This window comes from Notamacropus eugenii, chromosome 3 (genome assembly GCF_028372415.1).
Source record: "Notamacropus eugenii isolate mMacEug1 chromosome 3, mMacEug1.pri_v2, whole genome shotgun sequence".
In the NCBI taxonomy this organism is placed as follows: Eukaryota; Metazoa; Chordata; class Mammalia; order Diprotodontia; family Macropodidae; genus Notamacropus; species Notamacropus eugenii.
This window is the reverse complement of record NC_092874.1, coordinates 435685357-435700822: the sequence shown is the minus strand read 5'-3', so window position 1 is coordinate 435700822 and position 15466 is coordinate 435685357. Positions and strand designations below refer to the sequence as shown.

The following is a 15466-nucleotide window of genomic DNA, read 5'->3' as shown; positions in this document are numbered from 1 at the left end:
CGCGGCCCGAGCCCAGCCCGGCCCGCCCGGGAGGCAAGGAGCAGCGTCAGAACGAGCGGGGCCAGGGTAGCCGGGCGCCCGGCCGGGCTCGGCGGAGGCTGCTGTGCGCCCCCGGCGGCCTGCCTAGTCCCGCCGCCTCCCCCGACCCGGGGGTCCCGCCCGGACGCCGGCTATGAGCCCGCACTGGCGGCGGCCGGTGAGTACGCGCCCGCCCGAGGGGGGACCCCCAGGGGAGGGGCGGGGGGGGGGTCCGGGGCACTGCCCGCGGGCGGTTTCCACGCCAACCGTCTGGCCCTTTAAGGGAGTCCCCCCTCCCTCCTGGTCCACTTGTCCTGAACCCCACCCCTGTCCAGGTTGTCCGGGTCCCTCTCCCCTCTGCCCATTCCGGTTGACCGGGACTCCCCCCCATCGATCGGCCTGGTTCGGTTGTCCAGACTCCCCCCGCAGACCTTCCCCGCCCTGGGCCACGGCGCCAGGAGAGCGCCCAGGAGCGCAGCCGGGTTTCGGCCAGCGGGGATGCCCCGTTGCTACAAAGTATCCTTCGGGGGCGTGAGCCAATGGCAGCTGGGAATTGTTGTTGTTTAACTTGTTACACTTGGATAAAGGGAAAACTGCGGGCGGTTTCCTGGATGGGGGCAGGGGAGCGGGGAGCGCCCGACTCAGCCGCCTCCGGCTCGGTGCTTTGCGGAGGTTAAGCGGACTCCCCCTCCAGTATTGGGTGGCTAGCCTCAACTTGTGCCCCTCCTCTCTTGTTTCTGGCCGGTGGAAGGGCTTCTCGAGGGGCAGCTGTCACATTCCCAGGCCCCCATTCATTCTGCAGGCTTTAAAATCTATTGATTTGTTTTTTGGTGTTTTTTTTTCCCCGCACTAACACACTCGATCCACCATCACCACCACTGCCCCCCAACCAAGCCATAACTGGGGGTTCAGTGTGACAGCCACAGGAGCAGAGGCGGGAAAGCTTCGGGGAGGAGTGCAGCCTTTTGTAGAAAGGGTAAGGGTTGGGCTTGGGGAGTTTGGGGTTATTGGTGCTTGGTTTTTTTTTTTCTTCAAAAGAGAAAGACTTGGGAAGTTAATCTCACTTCTTAAGAGTTCAGTATGTGGCCTTGCTCAATAGAGATCAGAATGTTATTGTCTTAGCAGGAAACTGTGGACTTATTTTTTTAATGTTATACTATATTGATAACTTTATCTTGGCATACTTGGTTTCCTTTGTTATCCTATGTAACTTTGTTTTATACACTTAAAAACATGATTCTGAGAAGGGGTCCATACGCTTCACCAGACTGCCAAAAGGGGCCTGACACAAAGGTTAGAAACCCTGCCTTAGAAGCTGTTTCCTCACAGAGCCTCCAAGTTTGACTGAGAGCAATGCCTTGTTTTTGAAATTATTGACAAATACAAGAATTTGAGGTAACTTTTGCCTAAAGGCAGTGTATGACTTCTCTGATCCCTCATCAACTTAGCCTGGGAAAAGGGTCTTGGTACAGCCAGCACTGCAGAAGAGTCTGAGCCATCTTGCTCGGGCCCAGGTTGCCAAGAGTTTAGTGCTTGCTGATTCCCGTCCCTGAGGACCCAGTACAGAGGTGTCTCTGAGGGCCTGAGGACTCAGTTGTTTTCAGTGGCAGCAATCTCTATAGAGACAGAATTTAAAGAGCTCAAATATAAAACACAAACTACTTTGTTCCCTTTAAGTCAAAACCCAGGATCTCTGGGCTGTAAAGTTCTCTGTTCTCAGTCCATTGGCCATCACTGAAGTGTCTCTACTCAAAAGTTCCTAGTGACTGGGGACCAGTGGCTGATCAGAGATCCATGCCAGAGCAGGGAATGAGGTCAGTGGGTACCGATTCAATTCAATAAACATTTATTAAATGCCTGCTATATGACAGGAACTGTGCTAAGTACCACACTGAGATTTAGCAGGGCCTAAATATCCACTGGGGATTTAACCTGTGGGTGGTCATTCTAGCCCTGCTACTTATTCAGCAGCTCTGAGCCAGTCCTTTCCTGGGTTTGAGTTTCTCTGCCTAAAAAACAGACCTGCTGATACTGACTTGTGTCTCTCAGGGAATATGTGAATTACTTAATAGAGTGTCTGATGACATGCTGTTCTTGATAGGGATTAGGATGCCCAGGGATTCATAGCTGAGGAGAACCCAAGCTATAAGGTTGGTTATAACCTGTTTCCCCTAAGTCCCCCTTAAGTGCCGAGAGGACCCAGGGAATTATGGTCAGGTGTAATATCCAGTGAGACTCAAGTAAAGAGTGGCCTGCCTTGTCAGGAAATGCTCAAAATGGGCTTTGGAAGGAGGATACACAGATTAACACAGGTAGAAGTCACCTACGTATTACACTGTAATTAGATGTTTAGCACTGAGCTCCCTCGTCCAGTAATCTTTCTTGAGCCCTGATACCTGGTGTCCTGAAAGAAGGAGTTAAAGACACCATCTCTCTGGGGAGCCCAGGGGTCAGGACTCAATCAGTCAGCCAGACATTTATACCAAAGCATTGTCCTAGGTGCCAAAGTGAGTCCATCCCTCCGCTCTAGGGGCTTATGTTCTAATGAGGGAATACCTAGGTGGCCCAGGAAGGGTCTAAGTGTAGTCATGAGAGACCGTGCATGGAGCCACACCCTTCCAGTATCAGTGGTGGAATTGATTTAACAGAGGTAGAAAGGGAAAGGGAGAAGGCACATGGTAAGCCGCCCCCCCCATTGAGTACCCCCTGGTATCCTGGTGATGACTTGGTGGTATGAGCTGCATAGTCTGAAGCAGCTACGTATATGGAGTTCAGTGAGTTTTCACTAATTACCCCCATCAACAGAGCCCAGCTTTGTGGTAGAGGCCTGAAGCATCGGGAATAGGAGAGGAGGGTGATGGTTTCTGAGGTGGGAGGATCACTGGCCTTTCCAGGCAGAAGGGGAGGAGCGGCGGCAGGGCAGATAGCAAGATGCTCCTGCTGGTGCCCTAAGGATGGCTGAATGAGGCAGTACCCTTATCTTCTTCCTTCCATCTGCCCCTGTTAGGAGATTTAGGGAGCCTTCTTTCTTGGATTCTTTCCTCCTGTAACGTGGGTGTGGTTGTCAGACCTCCTACTCAGCTTCTCACGGTTGTCTGTCTGCATTCCAGATGTGACAGAATGGGGGTGGATTTTGATGTGAAGACTTTCTGCCACAACCTACGGGCTACGAAGCCCCCCTACGAGTGTCCCATAGAGACATGCCGCAAGATATATAAGAGTTACAGTGGCATTGAGTACCACCTGTACCACTATGACCACGATAGCCCACCTCCACCTCAGCAGACTCCTCTTCGAAAGCACAAGAAAAAGGGACGCCAGTCCCGCTCAGCCAACAAGCAGTCACCCAACCCTTCCGAAGTGTCACAGTCCCCTAGCCGCGAGGTGATGACCTATGCCCAGGCCCAGCGCATGGTCGAGGTGGACCTGCATGGCCGAGTCCACAGAATAAGCATCTTTGACAACCTGGACGTTGTGTCTGAGGACGAGGAGACCCCAGAGGATAACCCAGAAAATGGCAGCAACAAGGAGAACACAGAGACCCCGGCCGCTATGCCTAAGGCTGGCAAGCACAAGAACAAGGACAAGCGAAAAGACTCCAACCACCACCACCATCACCACCACCACAACGCCTCTGCCAACGCCACCCCCAAGCTGCCTGAGGTGGTATACCGGGAGCTGGAGCAGGACACCCCCGATGCCCCACCTCGCCCAACCTCGTACTACCGGTAAGGCCAGTCCTGCCCTTCTTCCTTCCTCCAGCATGCTACTGCCCCCGACCTGAAGACCAGCTACACGGGAGCAGGGGCTAGAAAGGCTGGGAGCCCAGGCAGGGATCATGTCTGCTTTGTCCTCATCCTTCCCCCAGTACCTTGTGGGGGATGCTGCAAGTCATCTGAGTACCTCACATTTCTCTAGCGCCCCAAAGCTTAAAAAGTGCTCTCCTCACAACCACCCTGTCAGGTAGGTGATATTTGTAGCATCATCCCTATTTGTCCTCAAGACTTAAGGCTTCTCTGATTTCATGGTGGGGAGGGGGTTCCCTCCACTGATACAACACTTGACCCTTCTGTGAATTTATGGATGAAGGGACTGGAGCACTTGCCAGAGGGCAGCCAACTTGGGTTGGCTTTCTACACTGAGCTGAGTCAATCCATGAGACCTTGGGTTTGCTGGAACCTGCTAGGCCTAGTGCCCTCCTGATACAGTTTTCAAGAGTCCAGAATCACCTTTGTACTTGGAGGAAGCATCAGGGGAGACCTGTAGTTAAAGATCCCCCTTCTCTAAATAAGAAAACTGACACAGACAGATGATTTGTTTGTTTGTGACCGCTCAGCATGTGGGAGAACTGGAATGTTGGATGTTTAAAGAACATGGGCAGACAAGGGGAGTAGATTACCCGGAGCCCTAGCCCATCCTGGGTCTAGGTAATTCTGCCCCAGCTCATAGTGTTCTAAACCTTTTTTTCCGGTTGGGTTTTTAAGCCAGTTCGTTGTTCTTTTTGCACATCCTGGCTTCTTTCCTTTGTATTCCTGCTATCTCTCCCTTTCCTGCTGACCTCCTTTGCCCCTTGTGGACCTCCTTCTGCCTGGTTGCTTTCTGTATCCCCGCACTGTGACTGGGGCCCAAAGCAGCAGGAGCTGGTCTTGATGGACTCCCTCTCAGTTCTATTCCCTGCCTCTGGGATATTTGAGCCACACTGTAGAAAGTTGGGGCCCAAGGCTAGGGAGGGGAGCTCATTCACTCAGACCTTACTCTACAGTCATTTCCAGAACCTCCAAAGAGGGAGGCTGCAAGCACTGAGAGAAAAGAAAGTACAGGAGGAAATTTGACCCCGTGGGGCAGATATTAGCTTCTCTCCCACTCTCTAAATACCTTTTTACCCTCCTCCAACTACATTGAGTGTTCATAGAATCCTCGCTCTAGAGCTGAAAGGGACTTTAGAAGTCATTTTACAAGTAGGGAAACAGATCCAGAGAATTAAACAACTTGCCCAAGATCACACAGCTAGTAAACATCAGAGGTACAATTTGCACCCAGGCTCCATGACTTGCTACTTTACTTTGTGGTAGCTTCCTATTGGGCTGTTCTAGGGTTCATCTGATCACAAAATACAGAAAGCTTGACTGAGTTTTTTGTGACCTGCAGCCTCCTCAAAGCCCTGGGTAGGGGCTACTGAATCAGGGAAGTCTCCAAGGGGCTTTTTACATGTCCCTGGAGTTACACAGTGACTCTAGGCAGAAACAGGTTGCCAAGTCACCTGCCATCCAATACCAAACCATAGCCCAGGCTTTTATCCAGTCAGCTGTGAGCCTCCTCCTCCATAGTGACAGGGACCAGGCAGCAGCACATCTTCTTTCATTTCCTCCTGCCTTCTGATTCTCCCACACCCTATGTAGTTCCTTTGTGAAGTCTCTTCCCCTTGGGATGGCTTTCTTTTTCTTTTTGGGGAAGCAGCTTTCTTCTCAAATGTAACCTCCTTGATAGGGGCCATATCTTTATATTTGTAGCTCCCCCAGTGCCTCACACAGCAGGTGTGAAACATATCTAGGGGTCCCTAATGTTTATATTCTCAGTTCTGTTTGTCATATTGGCTTTTGATGTTCATTTTAACAAGATCCCACTTAGATAAAAACCTTAGAGAAAGTAGAACTCACACAGAGTTCTCCTGAGTCTTCAGATCCCTTGTAGAGATAGCCCTAAACATCCTCATATAGTAACTTGTCCCTCCCTTTGTGTGCTTGGCAGAGGCTCTGAGGGACAGGGAACAAGGCAAGCCCAAACGTGAGCCACTGTGTTCCCTACAGGTACATTGAGAAATCAGCAGAGGAGCTGGATGAGGAGGTAGAGTATGACATGGATGAGGAGGACTATATCTGGCTGGACATCATGAATGAGCGCCGGAAGACAGAGGGAGTGAGCCCCATCCCCCAGGAGATCTTTGAGTACCTGATGGACCGGTTAGAGAAGGAGTCCTATTTCGAGAGCCACCACAAGGGGGACCCCAACGCCCTGGTGGACGAGGACGCCGTGTGCTGCATCTGTAATGACGGTGAGTGTCAGAACAGCAATGTGATTCTCTTCTGCGATATGTGCAACCTGGCTGTTCACCAAGAATGTTATGGCGTCCCCTACATCCCTGAAGGCCAGTGGCTTTGCCGCCGCTGCCTGCAGTCCCCATCCAGGGCAGTGGACTGTGCCCTTTGCCCCAATAAGGGTGGAGCCTTTAAGCAGACGGACGATGGCCGGTGGGCTCATGTAGTGTGTGCCCTGTGGATCCCTGAGGTCTGCTTCGCCAACACAGTGTTTCTGGAGCCCATCGACAGCATTGAGCACATCCCACCTGCCCGATGGAAGCTCACATGTTACATCTGCAAACAGAGGGGTTCAGGGGCCTGCATTCAGTGCCACAAGGCTAACTGCTACACAGCCTTCCATGTGACCTGCGCCCAGCAGGCCGGCCTTTATATGAAGATGGAGCCAGTCCGGGAAACAGGTGCCAATGGCACCTCCTTCAGCGTGCGCAAAACCGCCTACTGTGATATCCACACACCTCCGGGCTCAGTGCGCCGCCTGCCTGCCCTGTCACACAGTGAGGGGGAAGAAGAGGAGGAAGAAGAGGAAGAAGATGGAAAAGGCTGGAGTTCAGAGAAGGTGAAGAAAGCAAAGGCCAAGTCAAGGATAAAGATGAAGAAGGCTCGGAAGATCTTGGCAGAAAAACGGGCAGCAGCACCTGTGGTATCAGTCCCCTGCATCCCACCACACAGGTAGGCAGGGCCCCAGATGATTCAGAATGGGGACCCTCTGATTTCCCCTTTGACAAAGAAGTTCGTAGATCATTAAGAGTTGGAAGGGCCCTTATCTATCCTCTAGTAAATCCTTCTGTTTTACAGCTAGGGAAACTGAGGGCCAAAGAGATGGAGGAAGTTGCCCCAGGTTACCTAGTTAATTACTAACCGAGCCAGGACTAGGATACAGGTCTCCAGTGTCCATTCCTTTACATCAGCGTTGGTAGAGCCACAGTGGAGAGCAGAGATTCGTTGGTGAACTTTTTCTATCCCACAAGAAAAACTCATGAGTCCGTGCCCTAAGGTAAAAGTGACTTGATTTAGGACAATAAAGCTTTCCTCCATAAATAATTTTAAAGTGGACATCATTTTCGTTTTTTGGCCACTTAAAATATGGGTTGAGTAGGAAGAAAAGAAGAAATAAAAGAGACTTTAACAAAGGGAAGGGGGAGCTGGAGGGGAGTGAAATAGGGAAAGCTATACAGATACCTGTTAGTGAGTTTCTGGAGTGTAAACTGTTCATCTCGTGTTGTTTACTGGGCCTATAACTTCTTTTTATACTTGGAAATGCTAATTAATTAGTCCATTACCTGTTGCTTACAACTCTTTGTCCTTATACCCTTCAAGGTTACTCTGAATGGTATAGTCTACTGGGGGAAGTTGCTGTGGGCATAGGGACCACACACAGCACATTATCATGGGCTAAGGGCCAAGAGGTTCCCTCCCCACACTGTAGAATTGGATTTTGGGGGCTTGGAGCCTTGCCTACTAAAGGTTCCATCCGTCTGGGGATGCTGAAACTGCTTCACAGGTTAAGCAGAGTCTCCATGGTGTTTACAGCTGAATGAGAGGTCTCTAAAGACCCTTTGTTGTTCTGCTTCAATGAGGATGGGGCAGGGGTACAGTCTGTGTATCCTGTGGAGGACACAATCCCACCTCTGTACCGTCCGGCTGTTGAAGGAATGGGTTGTGGAAGGGTCTTATCCCTGAACCCACATGCCCTCCTCAGAGACTCTTCCTGGCCCAGGAGTCTCTAAGAATGCTTGCCAGAGGCTCACTAGCCAAGTTAAGAAGAGACTAAATGAGGGACAAGTCTCTGGTGAGAGTAGGTACCAATTGGCCTGTACAAATTACTGCAGGTGCTCCCCCTCCTCCCCCTGTCCTTCCCATCTTCTCAGGCTCAGCAAGATTACTAATCGCTTAACCATTCAGAGGAAGAGCCAGTTTATGCAAAGACTGCACAGCTATTGGACACTGAAGCGCCAGTCCAGGAATGGGGTCCCCCTGCTTCGCCGCCTGCAGACCCACCTGCAGTCTCAGAGGAATTGTGACCAAGTTGGGGCACCACGACCTGCTCCCCCAGGAGGACTGGGAGCTGGGGTAAGCTCTTCTTGTTGGGGGCAGAGCACGGCATGGTGGAAGATGGAAAAAGGAGTTGGGATTTGGACCACTGGTGTTCTCGTGCCTGCCTCTCGTCTGGGACATGGAGAATGGCAACCACTTGGATGGTAGCCAAGGTCCCAGGGATGAGAGGAAATCCTGTGCCCACCTCTCCCCCATCCCTCCTCCATTTCCAGCTTTGTTTTCCTTGTTTCCTCCTCAGAGAGACTCGGAGGACAAGAATTGGGCCCTGAAAGAACAACTGAAGTCGTGGCAACGTCTGCGCCACGACTTGGAGCGTGCCCGGTTGCTGGTGGAGCTGATTCGGAAACGTGAGAAGCTCAAGAGAGAGACGGTAATTCCCATTCTGTCCCCTGGCCAGAAACCCACCTACTGTCAGAGAGGACACTGAGGGGTCAGTCTGCAGGGAGAGCCAGTGGCCAAGAAGCCAGAGTTCGGAAGGTCGGCCCCATTGGGCCTGCTTTTTGATGGGTGTTTTCAGTGAGGCTAAGACTTGTCCAGCTAGGGACAGTATATGGCAAGATAATTAGAATTAAGTGCTAAATTGTGAACTTTAATTTCCTGGAGGAAAACTGTTTTCCTTGTAAATATACTCAGTCATTTACAAACACTTGCCACGTACCAGGCATGTAGGGCTACAAAATGAAACAGCCACTGCCCTCAAAAAGCTTACATTCCTCAGTTGAGTTAAGAATTAGGACCTGGTTTAGGGGACTGGTATGTTTCTCCCTCTCTCTTTGTAACCAGCTCCAAAGAGCTAGTTGGAAGAGAAGGAAAATCTGCAGACCATATCTCAAACTTTGCCCATCCCTGAACCCTTTTTCCTGGAAGGGTATCACCTGGGACTGTGACGTGGATCCATCTGAGCACCCTTTGTCTTATGTTTCAGATCAAGGTCCAGCAGGTGGCTTTAGAGATGCAACTGACCCCTTTCCTCATACTCCTCCGTAAGACCTTAGAGCAGCTCCAAGAGAAGGACACAGGCAACATATTCAGCGAGCCGGTCCCTCTGTCTGAGGTAACAGAAATCTACGAAGTAAGAACCCCTTCCCTCTCTCCCCCAGCCCTCCCCCATCCCCATCCCAGTTCTTACATGCTGAGTTGGCTCCCTGATGTCAATTCAAGGGCATTCGATTGGAGTGGGTGGGAGCCTGGTTGTTGAGTCAGCCAGCCAGGATAGCAGGCCTCACGCCCATCACACATTGTTAGCAAAGTCAGCGTCCATCACAAGTCAGTCAGCCCTCCTTGGGGACCAGGTCTTTGTCAGATGGGGAGATCCTTCCCACAGTTGGAGTTTGTTGGCTTTAGTTGTGGGTTGGTTTCGCCCTGAAAGCTATAATAGTCATTCTGGAGAGGTGACACACTTAGGGGATGGTACTGAACAACAGGAGAAGGATTTTTTTTTTTTTTTATTTGGAGGGGGAAGGGGATTGGTTCTAACCTCAGGGAGTCGCACTTTGGAAGTGCTGACTATTGGAGAGCTCTGAAGTGCTGGGCTCCGGGGACACCAGCTCCTGCTGACTGTTAAAATGTTTTCTATGATGGAATACTAAGCACAAAGGGATATCCAAATGCAGACTATCTCCTGGGCCTTTTTCTCATCTCTTAACTTACAGAATCCTTCCATGTTTGTAAAGTTGAGCAGATGGGATTGTTGCTGTTTTATAGGTGGTTCACTGGCCCAGGGTCACCCACTAAGTTGGTTGCCTAGTCGGCAGTAGAATCCAGGCCTCCTAATCCCTAGTCCAGTGTTCGCTCTTCTGTGCCTTGCACATGTTTTTGACACCCTGAATTTCTAGATTTCCCTTTATATTATCTTTGGAGGGCACTCGACCCTGTGGTTTGGAGCAGCGCCTTGGGTGGGTGGGGGTGGGGAGGCCAGTGGACGATCTCTCCATGTAGCCAGGGCCTGCTTTGTCCCTTCCTGGCAGGTACCCGACTACCTCGAGCACATCAAGAAGCCCATGGACTTTTCTACAATGAAGCAGAACCTGGAGGCCTATCGATACCTGAACTTTGATGACTTTGAGGAGGATTTCCACCTCATAGTCAGCAATTGCCTCAAGTACAATGCCAAGGACACCATCTTTTACCGGGCAGCAGTGCGGCTTCGGGAGCAAGGGGGCACCGTGCTCCGGCAGGCCCGGCGGCAGGCTGAAAAGATGGGCATTGACTTTGAGACGGGCATGCACTTCCCCCACAGCCTGGCTGGGGATGAAGCCCTGCTCCATGCAGAGGATGGTGGGTTATGTGCTGTGCCTCCTAGCCACATGCCAGTTCTCTTGATGGGCATGACTCCCCTAAACCCTTCCCTCTCTGATCCCAACAAGATCATGGGCTGGCATTGCTCATGTCACCTTCCCTAGCTTGGTGACAAGGACACCTGGGTGGGATTCGGGGAGGACTTGATTTCATCATGCCCCTGGGGTCATGGGGCTTTCAGGGGCTCTCCCTGGCCTTGATCTTCATATCCCTGTCCAACCTCCCTCCCCCCACCCTTCCACCAGAGGAAGAGCGGTTTCTGCTGTCCGAGAACCAGAAACATCTGCCACCAGAGGAGCAGCTGAAGCTCTTGTTGGAGCAGTTGGATGAGGTTAATGCCAGCAAGCAGAATGTCAATCGCTCCCGCCGTGCCAAGATGATCAAGAAGGAAATGACCGCATTACGCAGGAAATTGGCACACCAGAGAGAGGCTGGCCGGGACGGGCCAGAAAGACACAGCTCAGCAGGGCGGGGTGCACTACAGGCCCACACCCCCTGTGATAAGGATGCACAGACGGACAGTGCCGCCGAGGAGAGCAGCAGCCAAGAGACAGGCAAAGGTCTGCACGTCCATGGGGGCCTGGGTCTCCGGGCCCTGAGCAAGGGACCCCTACAGGCTGGCCCTCACTTCCAGGGAGGACATTCAGACTTGGTCCCTCCTGGCAGCTGTGGCCTCACACTTTCATGGAGGCCTCCTGGACCCATCCCCAATTCCAGGGTTTCTCAACTACCCTACTAGCTGTAGCTGCCAGAGGAAAAGAGGGAAAGGGGTCCCCAAGTCACTCCTTAGTGGGCAGTGATAGCAAGCCTAGGTTCTTTCTTCCCATGGCACTGAAACAAGTTGCTGAGTGGAAGGGAAGCTTGATTCCCCTATGTTCCGGTTACTCCCTTTGCCTTTAGAATCCTGGTCCGAAACACTGTTAGAGCACGAACCTGGCCCTCTGTAGCCTTTACCAATATTATATCCCTTCTGTCTCTGCTGTAGGTCTGGGCCCCAACCTGTCCTCAACTCCTGCCCATGAGGTGGGCAGAAGGACATCCGTCTTGTTCTCAAAGAAGAACCCGAAGACAGCTGGCCCCCCGAAGCGGCCAGGACGGCCGCCAAAGAATCGAGAGAGCCAGCTGGCCCCAGGTCACGGAAGCAGCCCTGTGGGGCCACCCCAGCTCCCAATCATGGGCTCTCAGAGACAGCGAAAGCGAGGGAGGAGTCCCCGGCCTAGCTCAAGCTCTGACAGTGACAGTGATAAGTCCACCGAGGACCCTCCCATGGGTGAGCCAGCCTTTGCATTGTCCCTTGTGGAAGTAAATAAAGTCACAGCTCTTCCCTGTGAACCGCATGGTAGCTACCTCATGGAGTCATCTCTTTGTATTGTAAGGATCAGAGCATTATCGATTTAGAGCTGGAAGAGACCTGAGAGGCCCCTGAGTCTACCACCCGTCTTTTGCATGTGAGGAAACTGAGACAGAGAGCTTAAGTGATTTGCTCAAGGTCACACAGCTTATAACCTCTTGTAGGTGTCTGAGATGGGAACCCAGGCCTTCCTCCCTCCAAAGTCTGGTATCTTTTTCACTATACCAGGCCCCAGAGAAGTGAAATAATTTGCCTAGAATCACACCGATAAACAGTTGGCAGTCTCAGAACTAATCCTTAGTTCTCCTGTTCATTATGAGCAGCACTGATTATAGGCATTCCAGGTACAGGTCACACATGACCCCTGGAATCGTTCTCAGAAGCTTTTTGCTGAGGACTGGAAGAATTGAGATAGGAATAAATCCAGATGTTTCCTGCTTAGACAGATCAGCCTGCTCCTTATCTCTCACCCAGATTTACCAGCAAATGGCTTCAGCAGTGGGAGCCAGCCTGTGAAAAAAAGCTTTCTCGTATATCGAAATGACTGCAGCCTGCCCCGGAGCAGCTCTGACTCGGAGTCCAGCAGCAGCAGTAGTAGCAGTGCCGCTTCTGACCGAACCAGGTACTTGGCTCCTCTGTCTGAACTGGAATTCCAGGGTGTCTCAGGGAGATGTCCTCAAGAGCAGCCAGTGTCCTTAGCTGTGGGATGAGCAGTGTGACTGGTGAAGGGGTGAGGGCACCCTCACTGCCACCCTCAGCAAGGAAGCCAAAGGCCCAATTCTGTTCCTCCCTGATCAACCTGTGTGGTTTCTGCTTCCTTGAAAGCTCACCTGAGCTTCTGTTTATTCCTTACAGTACAACCCCCTCGAAACAAGGCCGAGGCAAGCCTTCCTTTTCCCGGGGGACTTTCCCAGAGGACAGCAGCGAGGACACGTCCGGCACTGAGAACGAGTCCTACTCTGTGGGCACAGGGCGCGGGGTGGGGCACAGCAGTAAGTACCCATGTATTACAATTAGGGGAGCCTGGTTTTGAAGCTCTGCCACCCTTGATTCCCCCTTCTCTTCCATTTCTGTGTAGTGGTGAGGAAGAGCCTGGGCCGGGGACCTGGCTGGCTATCTGAGGATGAGGATTCCCCGCTGGATGCCCTGGACCTGGTGTGGGCAAAGTGCCGAGGGTACCCCTCGTACCCAGCTCTGGTAGGATCCTGCTTCTCCTACCTTGCCCCATGCCTTCTGCCCTCACCCTACACCAGCCCCAGCTACAAGGCCAGGAAAGTGATCCAGAATACAAACTCGAGGTTAACCAAGAGTTTCCGAAGCCCCACTGGAGCCACAGAGAGCCCAGTGAGCGTGAGGGGTTCTTGGCAGGCAGACAGATGGACAGGTGCAGCTCAGGGACCTGTCTCCCCAGCTTTGATGTGGTATACATTTCCACCCTTGTGTATCACATAAGTACTCTGAACAGTCTCATTCGGTCTCCCAGGCATTGTGGCTGCCCAATGCAGTTATGGCCCAGGGGTCATAAGGTCTCTGGGGCCTTGTAGCCCTCAATTATCAACAGTGATCAGTTTCTTTTTGGCTGCAAACAGTGGCGAGACTGGCCAGAGTATTAGGCAGGAGGTTCTGGGGGGAGGGAGAGGACTGAACCAAGCTGTGCCCCCAATCCGTCAGATCATCGACCCAAAGATGCCTCGGGAGGGCATGTTCCACCATGGGGTACCCATCCCCGTGCCCCCGCTGGAGGTGTTGAAACTTGGGGAGCAGATGACCCAGGAGGCTCGTGAGCATCTCTACCTCGTCCTCTTCTTTGACAACAAGAGAACCTGGTAAGGGGAAAGGGGAGGAAGTGATGGGCCAGGGAGGGGAAATAACAAAATCTATAGGGAGAGCTCTCCTCATTGCACAGAAGTAGGGTGCAGTAGCAGACAGCCTGACAAACTGTCTGGTAGAGAACAGTGAGGAGAAGGCTGGGATTGATTGGAGCAGAGCAGCTCCAGCCATTGTACCCGGGAGAAGACTTGGTCACCGTGATAAAATACAGGGGATCTGATAATATATGTGCTTATAGACTGAGATCCTGGTGTATGCCAGATAGGATTAGAAAGACGGAAGGGACTTTAGTCTATCTGGCTTTCCTGAACTCATTTTACAGATGAGCAAACTGAGGCTTGCAGAAGTTAAATAACTGGCACAGAGAAGTAGTAAACAACAGAGCTGGGGTATGGACCCAAGCCCTGTGGTTCCACCCTGCTGGACCATGCCTTTTCTTCCAAGATGCCCGCTGGCATGTCTGACAAAGCTCATGGTTGTGGATTTCAAAGATTTTTACCCCAGGAAGGGCCCTCAGAAGTCATTTCGTTCACCCTCCTCATTGTACAGACAGAGGTCACGATGTTCGTATCTAGAGGTCACAGGCAGCTAGTTCAGTGATGGAACTGGGATTTAGACCCAGATCTCTCTTCTCCACTGTACCGCTTGGATGCCCCCAAGCCCACTGGAGACCATGGGAGAAGACCGTGGGGTCCTAGGTCCCAATTTTATCACATCCACATTTACTTTTGAGGCCAGTCTGTAGAGGGTGACCGGGGCAAAGGCATCTTGAACACCCTAGATTCCCGGGTGGGTGGACACGTGGAAAAGGTTGCTGGTGCCCCGGGGTCGGCCCCTCACTTGGGCACTCTCCGCAGGCAGTGGCTCCCCAGGACCAAGCTAGTTCCTCTGGGAGTGAACCAGGACCTGGACAAGGAGAAGATGCTGGAGGGCCGCAAGTCTAACATCCGCAAGTCCGTGCAGATCGCCTACCACCGCGCCCTGCAGCACCGCAGCAAGGTGCAGGGCGAGCAGAGCAGCGAGACGAGCGACAGCGACTGAGCGGCCTCGCCTCCCGGCTGCAGGGGGGCAGCCCCCAGCCTCCGCACTGACTCATTCCTGGTCTTGGGGCCAGTCTCAGGGGAAGCCGGGCGGGGGCGGGGCGGGGCCCCCCTCCTAGTGCAGCTGGCCTGTACGGGACGCTCCGGGCGGGAGCCTTGGCCCAGTGGGCCCCGCCTCGCCGTCTAGGCCGCCGCGGGCACGGTTCGGAAGTCTGTCCCGCCCTGAAAGGGGGGGTACTGGAGGGGGGTGCCTGATGACCCTTCTGCTACTGTACATAACTGTAAATTAGCGGAGAATTTAAATTATTCTCATTTGTAACTGCGTTTCCGGGTCGCGCCAGAATCCTTTGGCACTAAAACGCCTGGGGCTTGTCCCCACACCCCGCTCCGCCTCCCCCACGGGGCCCCGCCCTTCAAATTGGTTTGTATTTATTTCGGAGGAAGAAAATATATTGATTCTTAGAAAATAAACGGTCTATTTGGAATCCCGCTTCCTGCCGGGAGGGGTTGGGTGGTCTAACGGGACGTGGGAACGCTGCTGGGCGGGAAGAAGGGGGGCGGGGCTCCGACTGGAGCCTGCCGCCCGGGAGACCGAGGCCTAGCTCCCCAGCCCTTCCCTGGAGCCCTCCCCCGAAACCCCTGCCTCCGCTCTGGATAGGCTAGTGGCCTTCCCGAGTGGGTGAGGATTCATTTCCGGTAGTGGAGAGTTTCGAATTACAGTAGTACCGCGTGAGTAGGATTCCTCGCGCGCTTTTGCAGCGACTTCCGGCTTTGCG

General features: G+C 52.7%; 1 protein-coding gene across 2 annotated transcripts; it reads left to right on the top strand.

The window, feature by feature from the left end:
• The first annotated feature begins 323 nt into the window (after nt 1–323).
• BRPF1 (bromodomain and PHD finger containing 1) lies at nt 324–15175 on the top strand. Of its 2 annotated transcripts, none has more exons than XM_072598542.1 (14): nt 324–994; nt 3129–3746; nt 5826–6785; nt 7985–8186; nt 8410–8541; nt 9097–9243; nt 10139–10448; nt 10715–11029; nt 11455–11739; nt 12295–12442; nt 12676–12812; nt 12899–13017; nt 13492–13646; nt 14508–15175. In XM_072598542.1, exons 2-14 carry the CDS (start codon nt 3139–3141, stop codon nt 14689–14691), a joined length of 3702 nt encoding a protein of 1233 aa, XP_072454643.1. In that variant the 5' UTR covers nt 324–994; nt 3129–3138; the 3' UTR covers nt 14692–15175. The 2 variants fall into 2 exon arrangements, with proteins under 2 accessions (XP_072454643.1, XP_072454644.1); XM_072598543.1 differs by having other exon boundaries at nt 325–994; nt 9097–9225.
• Nucleotides 15176–15466: the final 291 nt, after the last annotated feature.